This window comes from Ruditapes philippinarum, unplaced genomic scaffold (genome assembly GCF_026571515.1).
Source record: "Ruditapes philippinarum isolate M1 unplaced genomic scaffold, ASM2657151v2 ctg4473_1_1_1_1, whole genome shotgun sequence".
NCBI classification, from domain to species: domain Eukaryota; kingdom Metazoa; phylum Mollusca; class Bivalvia; order Venerida; family Veneridae; genus Ruditapes; species Ruditapes philippinarum.
This window is the reverse complement of record NW_026861559.1, coordinates 106,860-133,002: the sequence shown is the minus strand read 5'-3', so window position 1 is coordinate 133,002 and position 26,143 is coordinate 106,860. Positions and strand designations below refer to the sequence as shown.

Below are 26,143 nucleotides of genomic sequence, written 5' to 3'. Positions count from 1 at the left end.
ACATAGAATTGAAGTACACATGGTTCAATAGCACGTTTAAAAAATAATGTTTGAACTTCCATCGAGCCTACGATCCCGTCTAGGAAGTCCATTACTTTATCGGAATAGTAAATCAAACGATTTTTTTTGTCAATTCTGCATTAAAACATACAGCGTTATGTCATGTATTAGTAATCCGTAACGCGTCTTTCAAACCGATTGTCTATTGTAATTTACTAAATATAGATCAATATTGCCAAAAATAGAATTGTATATTTATACAGACGATTGTCTTAATGCCTTTGAACGCGATTGCAATACTTCATTATATTGGCGTTATATTAGTACGTTAAGTTTACAGTTATATTTGTTAAATTGTAAAATATATGGTTGATAAAGTATCCGTTTTTACAGGTACGTAAGATACGTTTAGTACTCTATAATACCTATGAGTTTAAATAATTGAAAAAAAATACAAAAGATGATATGATCATTAATATAAATCACTTTTTTATAACAAGAATCGTTTTATAAACATGCATTTTAGAGTTTATTAAAATTAAATTAGTGTTTTCTTAAAGTTGTCTAGCGAAGATAGAGGTTTTAATGTGCTATTTTATCTGTGTGTGGAGGTGCGGGTAAATGACACTGGCTCTCTAACGTTCATATGTCGAAGTCGGGAAAAAGCTATGTTATCCCTTAGTGTAAAATTTAAGTAGTCAGCGACAACATAAATAGAACTCCCGAAGGACCGTTAGCTAGTTAGTTAGCTTTCTCGCATGAAATAATCTAAAATTCCCGGTGCGAGTCGATCCAACCATCGTGAATGGTAATAAGAAATAATTTGTAGTCCTTGATCACTCAGTCGTGGAGATCTTATTATTACAAAGTTTACAAAAACAAAATAAGTGGTTTTTATATTCAATTTGTGTGATTGGTATTATGATTCATTATTCGAAAGACCATCCTAATGATGTTTTGCCAATAAAAAATTAATTCTAGTTTATATTTTATCCTTTCTGTTACTACTTATTTTCCTTCATATTGTGGCTCAACATTGTATTGCATTAAACCCATGTTTGAATTGATTAGAAATAAGTTATTCATTATTTGCATGATAATTAATATCTTGCAATAATGAAACGATTTATTTTGATCCGAATTATATGTTAAAATATTCAAACTTAAATATCAATTTTAGTTAATAGTACACGGAAGATGAAAATTGCGTAATGGATGAAAATCATCTACCTGAATTAAATCAAGAAACAAAAATGTCGATCAGTTCCAGCAATTGGTATTTGAAGGGACTTGGTATGGTTGTGGTGGTCGCAGTTGCTATTTATTGTAAGTAAATGGACATATTAACAATGTTTGCGTCCGATGAAATTTTGCTTTCCTCTTTTTCCATAAACAGCTATAATGATAATGACTGTTTTATGAAACTCTTGATTTTTGCAATTGCAGTCTTCTAGAAACGATATATAAATAATGATACTTGTGTCACAGTTTGCCTGAACTCACTTTTACATGGATATTTATGAATCGAATCATTTATAAAGTCCCTGTCACCTGGGCGACGTTTTCACGGCGTCCAAATAAAATTCAGAACGCCAAGGTGAGCGCAGTGAGACTGCAAGCATGCTTAAAATAAAGGCTGTCACTCGGTGTTTTGATAAGAGCGCAGTTGGATCGCAGTAAGGGCGTCGTCCCAACCCAGTAGCATATCCTACATTGCAACAGGAGGGCATTGAAAAAACTAAAGTATCACCATCTAAACGTTGTTTTAAGAAACGGTGCTTGTACGGAGATTGTGCGGCTTCTCAACCGCGCTTATACTGCGTGTTTATGGCGGTTTTTTAACTTAATCTTACTAATTAAGCGCTCTTACTGCGACTTTACGGCGCTGTCACGAGAAACAATGCGCTCTCCAAGCGGGTCATCGTAAATAAAAGTATATATTAAGCGCGATTGCAAATAAATATCCTTTTAACCAGGACGAGGGTATTGTCTGTAATTGCAGACTAGACTTTAACTCTTTCCAACTACTATTTTTAAGCTGGCATGGTCTTATTACCTTTATTTGTCTGGGATGGATTAAACAACTGATGCACGAAGCACGTCTTCAGCGCAGTGTGAGTGCCGCAATAGTGCCGTGTGAGCGCCGTCATAGCGCAGTGGAATCGCGTATAACGCTGTAGTAGTGCAGTCTGAATGCAGAAAATTGCCAATTTAAACTCCATAAGAACGCATTATAACGCCGTCAAAGCTCTGAATGGACGCTATTTTTGCAAGAGGAAGTCGTAAACGGCCGTGAAGTCCCCATGTCATCAAAAAGAATTAATATTTTTGTTGATCTCGCGGTGCTTTGTTTAAGTTAACAACACGTGCAAAGTAAAAGCGCGGTTTAATTTGACAGGGCCTTATGTATCTACTTATCATTGGATACCATCACAATTTATAGCGTGGAACCGTTCCATAATGATTATATTGTATTCCCATGGTTGAAAACATGAGTGATCATTAACATCATGGTTTTCGTTTTATGATGCCCAAAATGGCATGACACATATTGTTTGCAGTATCATTTCCTTCATCTGTCCGTCCTTCAATCCGTCCGTCTGTATGTCCTTTCTTGGATGGATTTAAAGCGTATAATGCAGAAATGTGTTTGAAATAATGAAGATGTGTTCCGCGCATGAATCAGGCCCTTGTCTAACCTAACATGTATTCCAAAGTCATGATTGTTTTTTTTTTTCATGAAATTGCATGGATGTTTAGTTCGGACTGATTTTACACTATTTTGAAATATATATTGTATAAAATTTGATTATTGTGAATAGCTTGTCTTATAATGTGCTTTTCAATGCATGTGTGGACTTTTAAAGAAGGAAGCATAAACATCCTCCTTATAAATTTGTTGACATGTAGTTAACATACTTTAGCAGCCCAAAGGTCAGGTTCATATCAGAATATCGGAAGTCATGATTTGATAGTTTATTGATAGTCATGTCCAGTCCTTGTCATTTTTCTGACAGAGACAGGTTTTCTAATAGCTCGGTGCTTTAATTTGTAATGAGTTTGAAGTTTAAAGATTATTGTCTCGCTAGTACTTATAAGGTTAAAAGTTTTATAAAAATGCATCATAATTATTTCCAGTCATCGATTCGGTCAACTTAAAATGGAATTAAAAAAAAATATTTACAATATTAGCATTTCTCGTTATTTCAGTTGTTAGAAGACTGACCAACAAGAAAGGGCTGCGTTCAAAGACTGTACAGATTTTTATACCCGTACAAACACCAACGACTGACAAATTTCGTTCGGCAATCTCATCTTTATGCAAGGAATTTTCATACAATTGTAATTTTTGCTATGATATTGGAAGATTACTCAAGGAGGTTCCTCTAATTGCTGTGTGCCCCATATCTTCCAGGTTTGAACCGGACATAGACTTTGCAATTCATGGAATTCGTAAGTGTATTGTCTTATTTTGTTTTGAAATTCATACTTAATTCCAAGACATATCCACAAAGAAACTTCTAATTCAATTCTGAAATGAGTTATCGTGATAAAAGAGCCAAAAGTAATATCTTTAGCAGGGTATGTTTAAATGTTTTACTGTTAATATGTTGTTAAAAGTTATTGATGAGCTTGCAGAGTTAAAAAAACAAACATAATACAAAATTGTGAAAAGACCGATTCTACATATTTTTATATTTCACCGTTCAATGTAAAATGAAGTAATGATTTAGACCCAGTATATTAAATTAAATGTATATTTATAGATGACTTTTAAATTATATAGTGGGTTATTAAAATATTGCTACGTTTCTACCACGGCATTTTCTTTTTTTTTTTTTTTTTTTTTTTTTTTTTTTTTTTCATTCTTTTACCATGACTATCCAATATAGATTCCATCTATCAAATTGATTGCCGTCTTATGTAAAATAAACATTCATATTTTGCACGTCTGTTTAGCCAACATAAATTCAAAGGTTTATATTAATTTCAGGGACGAAACCATTTGCTGTTCTTCTTATCCACACTGGTTTAGAAAGTTCTCTACCTAGAATACCCACAGCTTCTAAACTTGCCCACAAGGAAAAGTACAAGGACATTGAATTCATTGACATTGCTTACAATACGGACGCAAATCTATATCAATGTGACATGAATGAAACTGCAAGAAGAAAGTTACACAAGTTTTTATTTGATTTTGCAGGAAACAATTAAAGATATTCTGTTTTTACTATCATTTCGATATTATCGTTATTAACTTATGTATCAAGTTTATAATTTGAAGAGAGAAAACATAAAATCATAGACTTGTTTGATTATAAGACATATCAATTATTGTAAGTATCGTATTTAATGTAATTTTTAGTTGTTTCTGGTAAAACATTTTACGGTTTTTCAAATGGTCGTACTAAAACAAAAAAAAAAATCAGTATTTTGTTATTTCGTTTGCCTTTTTTTATATTGCTAAAACATAGTGTCTGTGAGTTGCTTTCTGATGAAACTTACCTGCAACAGTTCGTGACAATGCATATAATTCCATAAGTATTCTGAAAACTAGAAAAGAGACTTAAATTAAGCTTACAAAATCAAAAACGAACGATAAGAGTTCTTATCTCTTTTAGAGTTCCAAAACTGATTTTCAACGTCATCAAACTAAGATCATGTTGTGAATTATTTATAAGTATCTCGTAAACTTAATATAATCTATTCTGTTTTCATATAATCAATACAAATGATTGTTTTAAGATTTGTTTATGTTTGCATATTTTTCAAAGATACAACAACATAATCATCCAAACATATTGGTTAAGTAAGGAAAGCAGAGGAAAAATCCAAATTATACATTGATGCGCTACAATACAAATGCTCTAATTTCTTCAGAAAGTCTTTATTGTTCAGAGTTGATCACCTGTAAGTTTGAACATTTCAATTGTATTACCTAGAATGAAAACGGGGCATAGAGAAAAGGTCGATGTTACTGATATAGAAATTATTAAAACGATAACATCTTTTTGTTAAACATACTATAATATAAGAATAAAATTCATCAACAACAAGTGAAAATATATTTTGACACAACTTTGTAATAATGCAACATTATTTCATGAATGTATAAGGGTAGACCAAATCAGTCTTGAAAATGCGAATTGATCGTGAAAATTGTTGTTTTTTGGTCACGGGTTTTTATAAGCATACTCGATCAATCTAGCTTGTAACATTCTGGTCTATTTGCTGAAATTCCACTTTTGTAAAACATCATCTTATTCACAATTCTAGATATATGACATGTATTTATTAATATTGGATTAAATTTATCAATCTAACTGTTGTATAAACATTTGTTCAGTCTTGACTGACATTGTTGCTACGCCAAAAAAAAAAATGCGGGAAAAAAGTAAAACTGTTTTTCCATTAAAAATAATAATGGTCAATTAGTGCAAAATAAAATAGAACTGTTGATTAACCTTTGTTACATGAAATTGAGTTTCAATAAATAAAACCGGCCCTGAGTCTATTTGAAAGAGCTTTTAATTTTCTCGATGTATTAAAGTGATGCAGAAACACAAAATATCTTCATCACGACTGAATTCGAAAAACAAGACATTTGTCTTAAAAGGGCGTTAAGAACTGTCGATCATGGATTCTTCCAATTTGTTCGTCACGTACAATCAAAAGAGGCAAACGGTTACATATCCAATCGAAAAAAATGTTGACGCTCAGCGATATGCTTTAAATTGAAGGATATTCTTGTTCTTTTAAATAAATCATGTGATACTTTTAGTGCATACATCAAAAATACTACCAAGATCCAAGTTTTTGAAGCTTGTACGTAGTCCAAATCTCCATCGAAAACAATATGCTAATGTTAGTTTTTGAATCGTATACACTTTCATGTGATAACTAAACTAGATTTATTTATGGATATGAAACTTCAGAATGGTTACGTTTATTTTGAATGTATACAATAAAGTTAAATGTGAATTTTTATAAATTGTATTTTATAGTACGTATTAAATAATGTACATTGTTCAATTTAATTAGTGACACATTCATTTGTTTAAATTATTAGTATATTTTAAATGTTCAGTCTATACATTTGTGTTCTATAATTTATTTATTGGACCATTTAAAATTATTCTAAATCTAAAGTTGCGTCCGAAATGTGTTTATTTTATAATTGAGCATGTTCTTTTGTCTTTCTCAACATTATTGTTTATCATATATAAATTCAAAGATCAACATTGAAAGAGGACTTTTACTGCGTGTGCTCCTGTCATGCAAATGTGCTGGGAATGAAACATTTTTTGCAAAACTAAATCCATCGTCAAACACTACTTCTGTATGATAGTGTGTATTTCTGAGTATAAAAGCATCATATATCTTAAAATATAACACACAATTACTGAAATTTCTAAACAAAATCGAACATAACCAAGAGTTCGATTGTAGACAATCTGGCTATTCATATAGAACAATTTTTTTTTTTTTTTTTTTTTTTTGAATTTGAAGTTTAGGCAACTTCAAAATATTCATGGAAGGCCTCAAAGCTGGTCTGAGAAAGTGCAGGCAATCACATAGTGCATAGTAACTATTAAATAAAATGTAAACACTATCGATAATTGGAATAAAATGAATGTTGATGTTAGAAGCACATAGACAACTGTTAAAATCAATTACTATATATAAGCAAAGTGTAAAAAAATAAATGCAAATCTGTCAATTAAAGTCGTAATTATTTAGAAATGAAAATGAAATAAAACAATTAAGGAGACTCTAATCTATAGGATTATGAATGTATAAATTTAATATAATGTTTGTAAAATAATAACAATTACACTTCTCTCGTCATTAAAACAGACAAGAAAAATGTCGTCTCATGCATCCTTCTTTAGGTTTTGTGTAATATTTTAACAACAAAGTGATATTTAATCTACCTGAAAATTAATCGGAGTTATCTTTGTATCCTGATGTGTTCCCATTAAAAACGGATTTCCTTGTTACAGTATTCAATGCAGCGAAAACATGTCAATAGATAACAAGCTATGAACCGCATAATTATAATGAAATTCATTGTGGCAGCTGATACATAAGCATTTCAAAATATAATTGTTGAAGCCATGAAAGGGCTCAATACAAACTAAGTATTTTATCAGCATGTAAATGCGAATGCACTATTCTTTTTTTATTCATATCTTAACATCAATACTGACTGATAGCGGTGTCATTGCAATTCTGTTTAACAAAATATTTCAAAAATCTGGAATAAGAGTGATTCATCACAAGCAAAATAAACAGAAAATTACATTAAAATACTGACCTTGTTCGATTGAGTTTGTACATATTTATGAAAGAGCCTAATACATGTATATATTACAAACCCTTACGAAACCATGTATTGTCCTTCTCCACACTGGTTTAGAAAGTTCTCTACCACGATTACCTACAGCCTCTAAACTATCTCCAAAGGAATATACAAGAGCATTGAATTGACTGACATTGCTTACATAACAGATGAAAATTTATATCAATGTGATATGAATGCAACTGAAAAAAATAGGCTGACAATTTTGATAAAATTATATTTCTAAAATTATGAAATAATATTAGATAACAACCAAATAAATTGTACTTTTATTTTAATATTGTTAAGATATTTTATTTTTTCTCTTTTATCCAAAGAAATCAAAAATGAATATTACAAAGGATGATGAGTTTAATGTAAACGAACATGTATATTCCTCTTATCAAAGACACGAAAACGGGACCGCTTTCACCATTACACTACAATGATTTGCGTTTATATAAACACTAAATTCTTAAGGTTTTCGACTTTCGATGAAAACATTATAAAGCAATATAATTTGAATAACGTATTTTATAGCTATTGCATAGTCGATATGTTAACTATATCGGATTCCATTTGTCTTTAGCCGGTGTGATTGCAACGCGTTATTGATTGAGCCATTTGGCGTCCAATTCATACCGTTTATAGTTTTGAATCATAATATTTATGAATGGTTTGATGTATCGTTCATTTTTGTACAGATGAGTGAGATATTTTTATAACTCCAAGAAAGTATGACAAAAAGTTAATATGTATATACAGTAGTTTTAATTCATTGTCTATAATTATTTTTTTATCTATTTCAGAGGTGATGACAGTTTATTTAATGTTCGATAAGTCAAATATTGCATGTAAAAATATGTCGGTGGAAAGTTGGTCTTTCTCAACTCGATCAACAATTAAATAATATTCATGGTAAAATATTTTACAGTTTTGTAATTTTCAAGTTTTATTTTTATCAATTTTTCAACAATTTACAATTACTAATCTCACTGGATTATTGTGTTTACACTAGTGGTAGATATACGTATCTTCACCTAACGTATGTATGCTGAGTTGCAAGCTTTAACATAATGTTCTTGTGCATTGTGTGGATGAGTTGCGTGCATAACATGATGTAGTGTTTTTTAGCCTGACAGGTTACGAATAGTGCATAGTGCAGATTTACACGATAATTTCTTCAATCAATAATATCTTTTGTATGTGATAAAATTCAGTTACATCCTTGGGAAACCGATATTAACTTATGATCAATAGCGGCAATGTCTGTTTTTAAAATGATTATCTATTTTTTCTATAATATGAAAACTAAAGTTTAAAAGTCACCGTATTCTTTACGCAGCTATATCTGCATTTAAAAACATAAACTCAATCTATTTTTACCTTCATTTATTGTGATATCAAACACTGTATGATTCGTTCTGATATTTGTTATCAGAATCTGATATCTGCTGTCGGTATTAACTCGGCTCGGGAATGGAATGCCGTCAAAAGTCATAAAATAAGAAATAATATATTATTATAAATTATAATACATTATATGTATCAGTCAAGTTATTTTTAAGAAATATACTTCAATATTGCTTACTGTGTTGTTCCATATTGTTTTGCTTTGAAAGCTTTAATTTAAATTGCGATGTTTTTGGTGTTTTTGTTTTTTTTTTTGGGGGGGGGGGTGTTGTTGTTGTTGTTTTTTCAATAGAAAACTATATTGGTGAAAACAAAACAACATATTATTTTAATTTATTTTTTGTTTGTTTGTGTTTCAATAGGCATAGTGTTATTGACAAATACACTATTTTCTTAATTAACTCTTTAAGTTTGTGGTAAATAATTCCTTGTAAACTCAATCATACCTTCTTACCGTTCGTTTTCGCAATTAAGAATCAATCCAAAAAATGTATATATTTCACAGAATGGATGTCAACCTAACTCAGAAGAGATGATGGAGACTACATACCTTCATGACGACAGTCATGTGAAAATGAATCAATTGTATTTGCTAATATGTCAGAAAAGATTTGATGAACTGATGAACTATCTACAATTGCGTGTAGAAGGAGTTTTAAGTAAATCTATCTTCTCTTTTCCTAACATACGCTGTCAATATCATTTTGCGAATTTTATTTTGGTTTAAGCAGGGGTTCGTTTGTTAACATGACTGCACTTTTACAAACGTCTGTTTTGAGCTTACAAAATGAATGTATATCTTAGAAAAACAAAAAACAGTCTTTTTTAAAGAAATTGAAATAGTTCTTACATTGGAAATCAACTGTTTAATATAGTTACCCAAAGGACCATGTTTTGAAGAGAAGTGTTAACAAATAACTAGTCTATGACAAATTAAAGCTCTTGTTAGTTGTCTCTTATTACTCGTCTAGAAAGCCGTTATAAAGATAAAATAATATTAAATTGACAGATTTCATGATAGGGAAATTGTGAGTCTGTAAAGATAGCATGTTATGCCATATATAAACTGGGTTAAAAATATAAAGAATTTTCATTGTATCTTCAAGTCAAATTCAAGTTTTGTGTGAAGTTAGGTATTCGCATATTCCGCTATATGAGATTAAACGTTTGATTGTTTACACTTTAGTTATATTCGTTGATAGTTAGCACCTTTTCCTGTTGTTTGGGAATATTTATATCATATTACAACATGGGAAGTATATATACTGCAGAAGAACCATAGTTAAATACATGATATACCTCTCAGATTAGATTAGATGAGAATGTTCTTTTTAGATCTTGTAGATTTTAGATATTGAAGATGAGCATGCTTATGTTATTTTTTATATTTTTTTTAATATTCGCAAGTTTTATTTGTAAGAAGTACTTAAGACAGATTATTGTAAGAGTTTTTAATGCTTATGTAACTTTTAAAGTAACTGTTTGGTTTGGGGAAACATGAGGTCATCATCCACCAGGAAAGATAAAAATACCCACGACATGTTAGTATGATATGATATCTGATTAATATACTTTTATTTTCGATTATTATAATATGGGAAATTCAATGCTGCAACTATTCCCGATAACAAATACATGTTTAAAATGTCTAAAACATATTTCTTTGTTTTTGTTTTTAATTTAATGGACATGCCAAGGGGAAAATACGGTCTGGTCAGTTTAAACATATTTATTTCCCAAATACATAAAACAATACAATCAGAATACAAATATATAATATATTAAAAGAAAAGGATGAGAACGAAAGACTAAGTCTTATAAAATTCTTCTCCTTTTAGTGTAACAGTGTAACTTTATAATGAGTTGATTATATAATATTTTGTACAATTATCTAAAAAGTGGAATGTAAATATTTGTGACGAAGTAAACGTTATATTTATAAGTAATCATCGGGATAAGAATTAGAAACTATAATAACGAAAAAAGAAGAAAGGAAAACAAATAATACAATAGGAAGAAAAAAGAAAGAAAGAGAAAGGAAAGATTGCCTCACTGTTTCACTTTAAGTTCAGAGAAATCGCTTTGATTCTGAGATAAAAGTATGAACATGTTTAAACATATTCAATTTGGCATTATCAGTATCTGAGATGTCCGGGTTGCCAAAAAGTGTGGTGTTTAGGGTAACATCGAAATTATTTAGATTTCCCAATAATGTTTTCTCTACATGTACGAAAGCGATTGCATACAAAGAAGTAATGAAAGTTAGTTTCCATTTGACCACACTTACATAATGGCGATGGTGATATATTTTTTAAGAAACAAATGATAATTTAGGGAGCTATATTTTGTGCGTAACCTGGTGTGAAGAATTTGAAGATTTCTATCACCAAAATAAAAGTATTTCGGTGTAGTTTTCTTATCACGTGATAGATAATTTTTAAACATTGAAAGGGTTGGTAAATTCCTTATGTTAAGGGGCAAGTTGTTCCATTCACGAACTGAAGATGGGAAAAACGAATTTAAGTATAAAGATGTCCTTGCTGAAATACCAATAGTGTCGTTGGAATTTCTAAGGTTGTAACGAGTGTTTGTTTGATACGGTATTGGTTCTGACAAGTATTCTGGTGCAATGCCATGTTTGATTTCTAGAATAATATTAATCTATGTTTATAACGTCTTTGTTCTAATGTTTCCCAATTTACTTCATTATTTAAGTTTTCAATTGAAACTAGTCTTGTTGCACTAGACACTATTCTAGCACATTCATTTTGTATTTTATCTAAGAGGTCAAGTTCATACTGAAATGCGTTTCCCCATACCACATCCGCATATTCAAGGATTGATCGGATAAACGATATATAAATAATTTCAAGAGATTTACGGTCTAACATGAATTTCAGTTTTCTCATTATGTTCACCCGTTTCCATGCTTTTTCATTAATATATTGTGAATATATGTGAATGCCACAGGCAATTGTGAGACAAAAATAATCCTAAGTGTTTATGATCTTTTACATCAGGTATAGTTTGATTAAGCATTTGAAGTGGTTGATGATATGAATTTCTTTTTCTAGAGACAATAAGGGATTCTGATTTAGACGGATTGAAAGTGACAAGCCATTTTTCCATTGTAAATTGTTGTGCTGCAGTTTGTGGGTTTTCAATAACAAGATAGAGACTGGTATCATCAGCAAAAAGATTAATATTGGATTTAAGATCTTTGACTATGTCATTTATGCAGATGACAAAAAATGTAAAGGACCAAGGATCGAACCTTGTGGAACACCAGCTGAGAGAACACCCCAAGAAGATTTGGCATTTCTTAGATCAACACACTGGCGTCTGCAGCTTAAATAATCCTGAAACCATTCAAAGATCTTTCCAGATACACCATAATATTTTAATTTACAGAGAATGCCTTTGTGCCACACTTTATCGAATGCCTTGCTTACGGCGAAGAATACAATATGATAAACAAGATCGACAAGGAAAGGCGGCATTCAATAAACGCAGCCCCCATCCGACCCAGCAACAAGCGTCAGCGGCAAGGAGCCCAGGAAGACTCCAAAGAAAAACAGGACAGGGCACAAGGCAGAGTACGGGCAGGCAAACCACTACATCAGAATACATAATAAGTAACTTATAAGGAACTAAAACAAAACAAATAAATGATTTAATATAAGGCCCATTATGTCAAAAGGCACAGGGGAAGGGGACATGAGAACACGGGGAAGGGGGGGGGGAATAAAATAAATAAAAACTAGGGACAAGGGAAGATACTTACCGTAGACGAGAAACAACAAGAGACACGAGCAAAAGTGTCACCAAATCAGTATAAAACAACATAGACATACATCTGAGGAACACAGAGGGGCGCCGCCTTGGAACGGTCAGCAGCATAATAATGACTACTGGGGAGTTTAAACCGGTTAAATGGTGCACCAAACCTCGCTCTTAGCCCCACCATGTTCCTATAAACGAGACAGTGTAAATAAAATGAATCCCCGCCAAGTGAAATTCTAACAGTTGTTATGGTTACAAAAGGTTAAATAAGTAAAACACCAAAATGATCATGTAGAAACATATAAAAGTAAACCCAATGACCATAACAAAAGTACTCGATGTCTTAAAGGAAGACAGAGCAACAAGAAAATCACCTACAAGGGCCCGACGAAGCAAGACAGAAGACAAACATTAAGGCAATTCAGTCCCAAAGGCCTTTAAGAACTGTCCATCATATAGTCTCCACTTGGCCCGTCAGATGTAATCAAAAGAGGAAAGCGTAGTGTCCAACTGTAAATGGGTTGAACACTAAGCATGCGGTATGTCTTAAGATAGTAGGGTCATAACCCCTTTTAATAAAACGTTTTATAATTTTAGTAAACACAACAGAAAAATTACAATGACCCAAGATCTTACGAAGTTTGTAAACAACATCACCGTAAAAATCAGGCTGGCTAATCCCTTGTCGCAGAAGTGTTTTTAGATCACTATTGAATTTTGAAATTAAATCAAAGTTACGATTGTAAAATTTTGTAAGATATTTACGTAATTTATAATAGCGGTAGCCCTGTTTTAATAGCTTACCGGTAATGAAAATATTTCGCTCGTTAAAATCCTTTACGTTGCTACAAGCTCTAGCAAATCTTATTAACTGAGATATGTAAACTCCGTAAGATGTTGCGTGCGGTACGTCTCCACCCAAATGAGGATAATTTACTATACTAAAATCAAAGTCATCTCTTTTATCATAAATTTTCGTGTGAATCGAATTGTTTTTGATAGTGATATGAAGATCCAAAAATGATGTAGTTAAATTTCAAGAATTCGTTTTATTAAGTTGTAGCTCCGTAGGATAAATATTAGACACCATTTGATAAAAAAATTCGAGCTTCGAGACCGTCATCAAGTGCTTTACAAAATATGTCATAAATATAAACAAGTTGATTTAAAGTTGAATCCCCGGGAATAAATCAAGATTGCACAGGCGTAAGAATTCTATTCGCGTTCAAATGATTAAATAAATGCTTAAATATCAGTCGTTCAAAAACTTTTTCCATAGTGTTGAGCAGTGAAATTGGTCTATAATTAGAAGGGAGAGATTCATCACCTTTTTTAAAGATAGCAGTAACATGGGCTTCCTTCCAAGAAGCTGGTACTTTACAGCAAGATAGAGACTGATTTAACAGATTAGTTAAAGGAATAGAGAGTTCTTTTGCAGCTTCACACAAAATTGTATTACTAATACCATCTGGTCCAGATGCTTTGTCGACTTTAAAAGATTTAAGAATATCTTCAGTTTCAGATGCAGTTAGTAAAAGATCGTTAATAACAGTGGACGATGTTTGTGGACCTAGGTCAGAAACATTTGAGTCAGCATTATCAATAAAGGTTTGATGTAAGAAATACTCGTTCAATAGGTTTGCCTTTTGGTCTTCAGAGAATACAGTTTCCAGGGTGTTTTGATTTTGTAATGGGGGAATTGATGTTGTCTGTGTAGGTGAGATAAAAGATTGTAATATTTTTTTCCACCAGTCTTTTGAAGATAACGATTCCTGTTTTAGTTTGTCCGATAATTTACAGTAATAAATAGCTTTCGCCTCTTTAATCTGAGATACTTTTTGTTTTCTTAATTGTTTAAATTTCACCCAATGCATATCGGATTGAGTTAATTTAGCTTTTCTGTACAATCGTTTACGTCTACGAATATTTGACCTGATAGTATTTGTTATCCATGGGACATCTAGAGGTCTTACATATATATCCCTTTTTGGTATATTATATTTAGAGGTTATTAAAATTTGATTTGAAACGTTGTCTGCGTATTTACTGATATTGAAATCGAAACATTCTTCCCATTGGAAACTGTTAAAATCATTTCGAAGCTTGACGTAATCACCACGATTATATTTCCATATAGTGCGTTGAAAGCATAGTGTTTTGGTTTGAGAAATTTAAAAAGACAAAAAAAACTGGAACATGGTAACGCTGTTCTTGGTCAATGATGTGTTCGCCTACTCCAGATTTGATAATAGTATTTTCATTTGAAAGAAAAATGAGATCGATCAATGACTGACTCGATTCTGTGAAGTGAGTTGATTCTTCAATTAGTTGTTCCATATTGAATTGTTGACAAATTGAAAGAATTTTTCTATTTTTGTTAGTATTCAATCCGTCAAAGTTAAAATCGCCTGTAACAATGATGTCATTAATGTCCGTGTCAACAGCATATGAGTTAGAGTATTCAATATCATTATTGTAAAGTGTGTTGGAGTTAGGAGCGCGATAGAAAAAACCGATCAAGACACGTTTGTTATTTTCGAGTCTGAGTTCTATCCAAATATTTTCTACACGGTTGAGTTCTAAATCATATCTCCTTTAAATTTATAATGCACGTAGCTTTTAACATATAACATAACTCCACCATGAGAATCAAATGTACGATCTTTCCTTTCGTGTTCATGAAATGACAAAAGCAAGAGGTCCTCAGACGATACCGAGTCGTTAAGCCATGTTTCCGAGAAAGCGAGTATGTCAAATTCTTTGAGTTCAGTAAAGAGCAGGTCATTTTATTTCGTACACTTTGAACATTTAAATGGACTAAGGAAAGATGATATCTGAAACTCGAAAGAACGTCTGATTCAGTAGAACTTGTGGAAACAAGGCCAGGGTTTTCATGGATATCTCCACATTGTAACAAAAGAATGGCGAGCCATGTACAAAGAGTCATAAGAGAAATAAATATCAATGCATTGTATGTAAAGCATTTATTATCATATACGCGTGAATGGTTGAATGTGTAAATTTCTTTAGAGGCAGGTGTTTTTTGACCTTAATATTTGAGGAACTCATGATCTCAATGTATAAAGAGCAAATGTTCGATTGTGACAGAGTACTTACGCCCAACAGAAAGATAATATGTGTGAAAAGTGGAGAAAAAAACCCGAAATATTTGTACGAACCTATGATGGTGAGTGTGTTTAGTTTATCATATTTATGTCATTGATGAAATAAATGACAGAAAGAGAAATATAAACATCATGGACATAGTAATGTTTACATAGATGCCGTTTTTAGAAGCGATACCGAATTCTTTGACAAAAAGTGAAACATTTAATGAGATAAGAAAGGTAAAAGGAAAGTATAGAAGGAGATAAGAGGAATGAAAAATGCACGGTTGAGAGAACATGTCCCTGTTTCTGAAGAATGGGTGGATAAAATTGGCTGAAGTTATGTTTGTAATTTATCTTTCTTGGATTATAATTATGTATGATGTGTCGTTTTCACTAACACTTACTCACACACACGCACGCACGCACTCACCACACACACGTACACGCACCAACTCACACGCACGCATGCACACACGAACAAACGCACGCACGCACACAGTGCCCGCGCGCGCCCATTCAAAAATGCACATCACACGCAAACGTCCATACACAAAAAAAAACACATTCATAATTGTATACATATATAGTATTTAGTAAAGTATTGATTGGTTAAATAGTATTAATAATGAGTTATATATTGAGATTTATGTTAATTTAGTTCTTAATATACTGATCATTGTTTACAACAATATAAAGATACTTTACTTTTTACTGCGGAAAATTATGAGATTACATTGCGGCATTTTGTTTTTTAAAAGTGTTCAAAATTAAGTCATTTATTACTGGTAGAATTTTGAAAGGTTTGATGTAGAAATTTAAATAGACATTAGGGTAATGTGTGAGTTTTTTTAGAGTGTGTTTGTCTGTTTATGCTGTTTGCATCTGTATCAAACCGTACAGATAATCCTACATGGTAATACATAGTGATGCTAGTAATTCTACATGTAATTCATATATAAACGTATCACTATGGAAAAGAATTTCATAGAATGTAACGTATATAACAGCTAAACAGAAAGATATAAATTTAAAAAAAATACCTGTTACTAGGATTTGATTAGTTGAAATATGCAAAAAAAAAAATGAAGAAACTTGTTATAAAAGTAGGCTATAGATCTATATTCTTTAAAAATTTTGTTGTTTTAATTATAATGAGTCATGATAATCAGTTAAAACAAATGACATCACAACACAGTTACGTCATCAAATATGAAAGAAGAGAATAAAAAAAATAACTGGAATCTAAACAGTCAATATAAGACTATGTTTCAAATATCTATTTATCAAGTATGATATCTATAGTATGATTTAAATTATCATGTGTTTTGCCATGTTGATAACAGTAAGCCTAAGACCAGAAACGATTTTAGGATTATTAGAAATACCTCAATGTTCTATGTTATTAAAATAATGAATAACAAAAACTTTGAAATATCATGTTTTTCCTAGATAGTATAGAAAATAATGCTAAAAGTATGTCTTAGAACACAACTCGATACCGTTCGCTATGTTCATTTACAAAGGATAAATATTTAATAACTGCAAAATCCTAGTGCATGTATTTATATATTCAAAACAAATAATAGCATAGTAATATTGAGACTACCTGTCAAAATAAACAAATAACGAGAAACATGTAAAGACTTATCTGGTTTTCCTCAATCTAAATATAGAACATAACAAAGTAAATGTACAGACATTCAATCACTTTCGTTTAGAAAGGTATCGACCCTATATTTGACTATATTTTTAATATTCAATATGAGATGGTAATAAATAAACATAACATAAGCCTTTGCATTTTGAATCTAAAATATAATAGAACATTTATATAGTTGTTTACAAACAAGCATTTGATAAAATAGGACACTATTCTGAGCAAAAAGGAGAGATCCAAGGCAGAAAAAATACCGAGTTTTTTTATTTTTTCAGCTAGAAAGATATACTAAGCATATGGCTATTATTCTGCATTCTATTAACAAAAAGAGAAATCAATTGACAAAATTAAAAACAAAAATAAAAAAAAACAAAAAAACAAAGACAATTTTTTTTCTCTTTTTGTGAATTATGAGTTTAGTATTAAATACTTGAAAGTGTTAAAATCTAGTACTTGATTGCATTCATTTTCTTTATTTGTCTATCTTAATCACAAATAAAAATTGTACAACAGGATTACATATTAAAACAATGTCATATTGATATGTACACAGGTTATAACAAATAGGGAAAACACCTTTAAAAACCGGTGTATTATCTATTGACCATGAAAGGTATTAATGTTTATTTTACTATAAATAGCTATACTATACTATAATAAACTATAAATAACTTAAGTGTAGTTAAATAACACTATGAAATAGAATGATTACACAGTTTCATAAATAAAATATCAACTGTCGGAAAGTACATTGTAATGTTTGCTTATTATAATATTGAAAAAGAAGAGAAAAATAGCATAAAGAACAACAACAACAAGAAAAAACATTGATTCCTATCAATGCAGGAGGAGAGCAGTAATATGATTAGCATTTACCGAAAAAGTGTTTAATTTTTCCTTGCAATTAATTATGGTAAAAATTTAGCTGAGCATACTTTAGCTATGAGATCGATGTCATATATATTTCAATAAATTGCGCATATATCGATATATAACTTAAATGAAACATTTATTATTTACTAGCAAAAAATATTCTATATTTGTTAAGAAAATGCTAAGACAGTAAAATGGTCAATAAACACACTGCACAACGGGTTTGTGGTTGGAACTCAAGAGCCAGAAAACGATCAAAGCAGTTGTGGATGTTTTATTCTGAAATGTTTAAGGAGGCTGATTAGATGTTAGTAAATGAATATTAAAGCACTTGATATAAGAATTTGGTTAATCCGAAGTAACTAAGTAAAGTGGTCTTTCCTTGCCTATAAAAAACTGAATCTACTAAAAATAACAAAAAACTTGTATAAAATTGATCAGCTGAATATAAACTACTTGAAGCAATGGTGTTGCTCAAATAAATTTTTTGATGTTGCAACCCCTTTGGCTTTTATGTGACCTACTTCATAAACTAATATAATGTATTAATAACTTAATATAGTAAGAACTACATTGATCTATTGAGTCAGACGCAATTCCTTATGTATGATGTATTTAAATGTCAACTATTTATACTTTCGCGTTAAATGTCATACTGACCTTTTGATCACATACAGGTTTTGTCAGTTTATCAACTATCCACTATAAAAGTATGTGTCTGCACACACATACATGTACACACACACGCGCACGCACGCACGCACGCACACACACACACAAACCATCGATCAATTTCAAAACAAAACGAAAGGCAATGAAAAATTCCCGCATCTTGTTTTTTTCTTCAAATGCTACGACATTTCTATGTAATTGTAAGTTATTTATTTTATTATCGTTTGTATTTTTTAGCGTAACCTACAGTTTTGGCCTTAGTATATTTTATTTCATGGCTCCATATCTTCATTAAAGGTTTAACGACCTTTTCAAACAATGTATCTAATGTGTCTGATATTTGTTTATATTTATTTGTAGTTCAAACGTCATCAACAAATAGAGCATCTAAACCATTATTATCAATACTGTTCATTTTTTGCTGGTTGCTCTCATTTTTCAATTTCTGCTGCTGTCGTCGCTGCTACCAAGGAATAGTCCAGATTTTTTATTCCAGTACAAACACCGACGGCAATTGGATTTTCTTCTGCCATCTCTAGAATATGCAAAGAAATATCATATAAATGTCAGTTATGCTATGATGTTGGAATGTTACACGAAGAATTACCTCTCGTTGTTGTGTGCCAAATGTCTTTAAGGTTCGAACAGGACATTGATTTTGCACTTACTGGTATTAAATTTAAGTAATATATATGTATGAAATTATCTGAGGAATATGTTAGTTCAGTGGATACTTTTAATTAAAAATAATCGTAAAGTGCAAAGTTGAAAGCATACCAAGCCTTAAGAAGTTTTGTTTTGGACTGAATCTTGTGTAAAATAAACTCAGTAAGTTCGTTCGTAAAAATTAACTCACACGATCTGTCATGAGCAATTTGACTAGAAAAGTAAAGAACTTTCCACCATATGAATATATTTGCGGATGTTTCTAAACTCAAAATTTCATCATTTTCATGTTTAAATGTTGAATTCTTCTTAAGCATGTGCGTGAACGTAGTTTGCACTTGACAATACCGTCCATGAAAGGCTTAAACAAACAGAGCCTGCAACATTTTCAGTTTTTTTTTTCTCTATGTCCTGTACATTTTATTTTGAATTATCCTTTGTATTTTTCTTTATGATGGCAAGATCTATCCTTTACATTTTATATCTAAATGGCATTGAGATTCCCAGATTGTATTTTGCATTTATTAATTGACCAATGAAAACTTTTTTATATTCATTTCTTCTCTGCAAATGTTACAGGAAGTCAAACTGATATAGACCGACCTTCGGCCGGAAAGTTTTTTAAGTATTCCTCACTTGAATACTGTTGAATCACCCTTAGGATATTAGGCCTGCTTTTGAAATTTGTCTTTTGACGTTATATCTGTGATATGAAGGCTTCATAACCTCAGATCCACTTTCAAAATTCCATTTTATTCAGTTCCGCCCATTGTTTTCTCGTTGAGGGCACACGCATTTTTCACTTGGGGACCATATGCCGCTTTTCATTGAATGGCACTAACGTGTCACATTGAAGGTTCCATGATAACCGCTACATGAACACATCTGCGGATGTTTCAAAATTCTAAATTTTACTAGTTCATGTTAAATGTTGAATTTTGCTTAAGCCGAGTGATCAACATTATGAGACAGTGTACATAGCGCAACAATTGGGATGCTATCACCAAAGTCAAAGTCACACTTAAAGCGAAGAGGATGTGATAGGAATGGTGTCCGTCGTATATTGATGTAGTTCTTCTTTTTTTTTTTCTTAATCATGGTAACTTATTATGATTACTGTAAATAAGTTTTGCATTATATGATTATGTTCATAGCTAAAAAAGTACAGTAAAACAAGATATTAAAAACAATTTTCAATGCTAGAGAGTTTGACTCTATAACTTTGATAAAATCTACGAAACTATCAAGCACTCATTTCAATATATAATTGGTCAAATGAACTGGGTCAAATGTATTGCATCAACTATAAAGCCTGTTTCGATTTTCCAGTCCTTTATCAGAAATAGATATAATAAGAATCCCTTAATACAGCCAAACACGGCAAAATTGAAACTGTTGCAGGCTCGATTTGATTGAACCTGTTCATGGACGGTACTGTCAAGTGCAAACTACCGTCCACGCTCTCTAGCAACGGCTTTAGCAAAATTCCCTAAGCCAATGATATATTCTACGAAAGACATATTTTAATAGTGGCAACGGGAGCGCATTTTTATTATAAGTTATGCCTGTAAAAAACGATTAGTAGAGTCTTTCAAGATATTTACCATGGGCTTTACCATGGGCCTCTACGCACGTTTCCAGTCTCAGAATCCATTCGCTAAAAACAAAACATTTTTGATCTGTTATTTTGGTATACTGTTTGTTCACTTAAAGTGGGCGCTTCCTACGGCACAATGGGTTTTGAACTGGCAACCGCGATGACAAGATGAAAATAAGGACTCGATGCCATGAGTTTAAATACCCAAAACATCATCCACATACCGGAAATACTCGAGCGGACGTTTTTCCCGTTCCAACATTAGCTCTACTTCCCATGATACATGAAAGATTGATTTGTAATTCATTCATTCACTCGAACCAATCGATGTATATATTTCCATTGAATGAAAGAAACACTTTTGTTTTCAAGAGAAGTGTTCACAAAAGTAAAAAAAATCTTCTGTGGCTATTCAAGGGCTGGCACGCTGATTCAATGCACGTTCAGCCGACACTCGTGCCTCTGTTTGTTGGTTTCCTGGATAAAAAGATTTCGTTGTTGGAAGTGGTTGTACAATTTTCTCTAATTTTCTTAAAACCAGTGTTGTCCTTTATATATGACGAATTGATGTCACGTGGGACCCCCGCGAGATGCAGCTGCACATGCATTGCATTTGATATATTGCATGGATGTAAATTGCTTAAATGTCTAAAATATTGCATAACAGGAAACGCAAACTTTGATCTTTTTTAAATAAGGCTTTAAATTTTAGCCATGGCTACCGTTCTGTTTTATTAGATGTTTTACCGATTTTCACTAATTATAAATATTTATTATGAACTTTTTATCAGCAATGACAAATATAAAGATAACTATGAAGAAGTAAAATTTAAGATCATTCTATTAAATATTTTAATAATTACACGGTGCAAATCAAATGTCTGTTCGATTATTTAGGACTAAACTAAAAATGCTGAATAAGTAACAAATTAATATTTATTTACTTCTGATTAAAACTCTTTTGAATAAATCCAAAAGCTTTTTATTGTATGTGTGTGTTTAAGTTGTTTTGGTTATATTTAGAAAACAAGATATTTGAAAGGTTACAATTCAATTGATTATTATAATTATCACGCGAACGTTTGAATGAGCGTATCCTATCGATGAAATTTTAAAACTTTTGGATGATAAGCGTTTATTTCAAATAACCATAAATGTGATTTAAAGTATCATTTGGATACCTAAAGTTGTATGTTCGATCAAACCTTTTTTTTAATCAATTGTTAAATGAGTGACAAGTCATTGACCCAATACATGAATTGATATGCTTTTAAAACAATTAACAATTACACATTGATGTACAACCATCTTTATAACTATTCTGACATAGCATGATCCTTTTGTTTGAGATTTAAAAAAAATAGATAATGTTATTCATGCGAAAAACACGTAATATTAATATAAGACGATAATAACTAAGCCTGGTATTAAATTGTCGAATTTTGACATTATTATTCAGAAAATAATTTGTAAGCACATTGAATTTATAGTACAATGCCCACGTGTACAATCAGAACGCTAAAGTGTTTCTTCATACATTTTTATTCAAGGAGCATAACTCAGCCAGACATCATTCAAGTTTTATTCAAATTGCATTAATGGTATAAGATAAGTATTCCGGACAATCTATATTAGAAATTTTTTTATTCAAGGGCCAGTCATAAACATTCAACCGGAAAACCCGTGCAATATGCAAAAGAATATGTGCTATCGATCAACCCTGTAAGGTTTCAATAAAGCCGCATTATTTGTAAAAGAGGAGTTGGCCAGCCAAGCTTTATACATAAAAATCATAAGAGGGTCATAACTGTGACCATAGTCATGTCATTGGTTAAAAAGCCAATGACTTGAACAAGTACCTCTGTACATGTATGAATTCTTTGAACAATACCGTGTCATATGTATCAAATAAAATCAAATTGTCTTTAGCTCATTTTATCATTTGTGTTCCTTGTCAACGTCCATTTGAATTATGATTTCAATTGGATTCATCAAACATTAAATTTAAAGATTTATACCAAATTTCAAGATTTTAAAATGAAAACAAGAAACAACAAAAAAGTGCAATTACTCCTAATTAGATGAGACAGAGTTGCGGTTCTTGAGCACCGCACGTCAACCTGTTGAGGTCTATCTACTTGCAAAGTTTCATTTTGATATTTTTTTATAGTTTAAGAGTTATGTCTTGGACAAGATTTTTTTGAAACGGAAGAAAATGCAAACACAATTCCAAACAGAGTTATGTCCCGGACAAAGTTTAAAAGTGTAAAAATGAACAAAGGGCAGTTGCTCCAAAATAAAGCAAGGCAGAGTTATAGCTTTAGTGCACATCTACCCATTGAGCTCTATTTACCTACATATTTTCATGTTGATAATCTTAAAGTTTCAGAGTTATGTCCCGGACAGTATTTACTAAAAGGGGAGATAAATAAAAAACGGGGCAAAACAAAGTTATGACTCTTTGACACTGTACTCAGCCTCAATTCCCTCAACCAATGTGTGACGTTTTATCAAATCACCTCCAAGGGTGTTCAAGTTCTGCTCCTTACAAGCACAACGGACGGACAGACGACTTTATTCTCACCCTTCGGGGGCGTAAAAAATACCCTAAAATCCTAAATCGTATTTTATTTATCATGGTTTCGGTGATAATTTGTACAACTAAATAAAACTGTATTGTACCAGCAAATGACTAGTTTTATGCTAGTTGGTTAAACAAGTTATGAACCTTTTAACTAATAACTTACATAGAAATTAAAGAAATAATATCCCCATTTTCTAAAGAAATGTTATTTGAAGGTCGGAGATTTAATTTACTCAATTGTTATCAAACTATTTATAAAGCTAGGCCAGGATGCTTGTCTAGGTAATTGCTCGGATGAGTTCGAAAAACTAGGTCAGAGGAGTTAAAAATAGAAAAATAAAGGCTTATTCCCAATCTAGTGGCTACTGTTTTTATTCAAATATCCTGGAAATTGGTCCGAAAGTTTGTTTTGATGATTTCTATATCAACTTTGAATATGGATCACCTAGGGTCAAAAAGAAGGTCACACCGCTCAAATATGGAAAACCTTGTTAACACTCTAGAGGCCACATTTTTGACTCAACTTTCATGAAACCTGGTCAGGATGCTTGTCCAGGTTATTGCTCGGATGAGTTTGATGGGTCAGATGAGCGATCTAGGGCCATCTTGACCCTCTTGATAATTTTTTCTTCTGGCAGCTTATTTGTTATATGCAGGCTTCATAACCTCTGGTCCCCTTTCAAAATTTCATTTCATTTCGTTCCGCCTATTGCTTTTAGTTGAGGACACACGCATTCTTTTTCTTGGGGGCCATACGTCGCTTTCGTGGAACGGCGAGAAAGAGTCACAATGAAGGTTCCATGATAACCGCCGTTTGAACACACCTTCTGATGTTTCTAAATTCAAAATTTTACAATTACTATGATTAAATGTTAAATTCTGCTTTAGCCGGTGCTAGGGGGCGTGAGTGGTAACTTTCACTTTCCATTACCGCCCATGAACAGGCTCAATCAAACCGAAACTGCAACATTAACATTTTTGTCGTTGTGTGCGTTCTTTATTTATCTATATTTTTATAATCATCAAAACTGATATTATGTTAAGTAAAGTTTTCTTAGACCAACAAGGCAGTGCGACATACAATGAACTCATTTAGTATACTTTTACATTGTTTTCAATTTTTAAGTATGATATACTCTTGAATCAAACATTTTACTTGACGTAAGGTCCACCTCAGTAACGATCGAAAGCGTAATCGCTTATCATGCAGAGTTGTCAGTGGTGTTCCCAGGCTGCTTCGTTTGGTATTTAAAATGAATAAATATAATTTTAACACCGAAACATTTCACTAAGGTTTCTTGCATCACACATTACAGATAAAAAATGAACATTCTTCAAATATTTCAAATATTTATATGCCGTTGTTGTTTTTTTTCTTTTTCGTTCTCATGTTGTTGGCCGGAATAAATCCATTTTATACAAGCAGCATTTGCAAATTGTCCAAGCAGCAGCGCTGTTGTTTGTACACAAAGTAAAATAAAAATAATACTTGCACTGTGGTTATTTTATATGCAGTGTCTCTGACATTGTTTCCTATATATTAAGAACATTCAGTATTCGTTAGCACGGATTTAATAATGAAGGTGCTTAGAACGTATACATATTATGACATTATATTAAATAATCATACGTGAGTGGGATTGTAGGTTGTTTATGCTATATAATGTCATGTTTTCAGGAATGTTTTATTATTGGTTTAGAAACTGCAATAAAAAATAAAGTGAAACTTTCGGATCCAATAGGCATTATTATTTATGGAATGCCTTTGTAATCCAAACACGGCAAAATTTAAAATGTTGCAGGCTTTTAATTGAACCTGTCCATGAACATTGTGTGTTCTTGAGTAATTTCTGTTAGATGATTTTACCAAATACACAATCCTTATCTTTTGCATCCTTTTTACTAAAAGCGATATGCAATTTTATTTTATTTTATTCAGATCACAACAAATATTTTGTATTGCAAGATATTAATCATAAAGACAATAAGCGATAAAAGTAAAAAATTCATTTATTTTTCATTAAAAAAATGGACTTATGTAATTGCTTCTGGACCAAAATATGAGAGAAACAAAAGTTAATAACACAATGGGTAAGATAATAATAATATAACCTCATCAGAATAAATGTGAATAGGAAACCAATGTTACACTTCTAGAACGGCTTTTAATCAAATCACAATAATAAATTAAATTGAGGTTTGTCTTAATTTTTTAGAAATGGCAAAATGAAAATAATATTGATTCCAACAGCAAGAAGACATTTCATACATTTTGGAAATAAACATTTTTATTCCGATGTATTTTATAATTATACAGGTATTCATTCCCCTATCTTAACACGTTTAGAGTCATGGCAATTTAAAATTTCGACGTTTTTATATGCCCAAAAGAATTTCGGGCATATTATGTTATACCCCCTGGCGTTCGCCCGTCCGGCTGTCTGTT

The 26,143-nt window shown here is 31.6% G+C and overlaps 1 protein-coding gene across 1 annotated transcript; it reads left to right on the top strand.

The window, feature by feature from the left end:
• Positions 1-308: 308 nt before the first annotated feature.
• Positions 309-5,261, top strand: LOC132716110 (uncharacterized). The gene is made up of 4 exons (XM_060699289.1): positions 309-393; positions 1,181-1,326; positions 3,211-3,453; positions 3,995-5,261. Exons 2-4 carry the CDS (start codon positions 1,212-1,214, stop codon positions 4,213-4,215), a joined length of 579 nt encoding a protein of 192 aa, XP_060555272.1. The 5' UTR covers positions 309-393; positions 1,181-1,211; the 3' UTR covers positions 4,216-5,261.
• Positions 5,262-26,143: the final 20,882 nt, after the last annotated feature.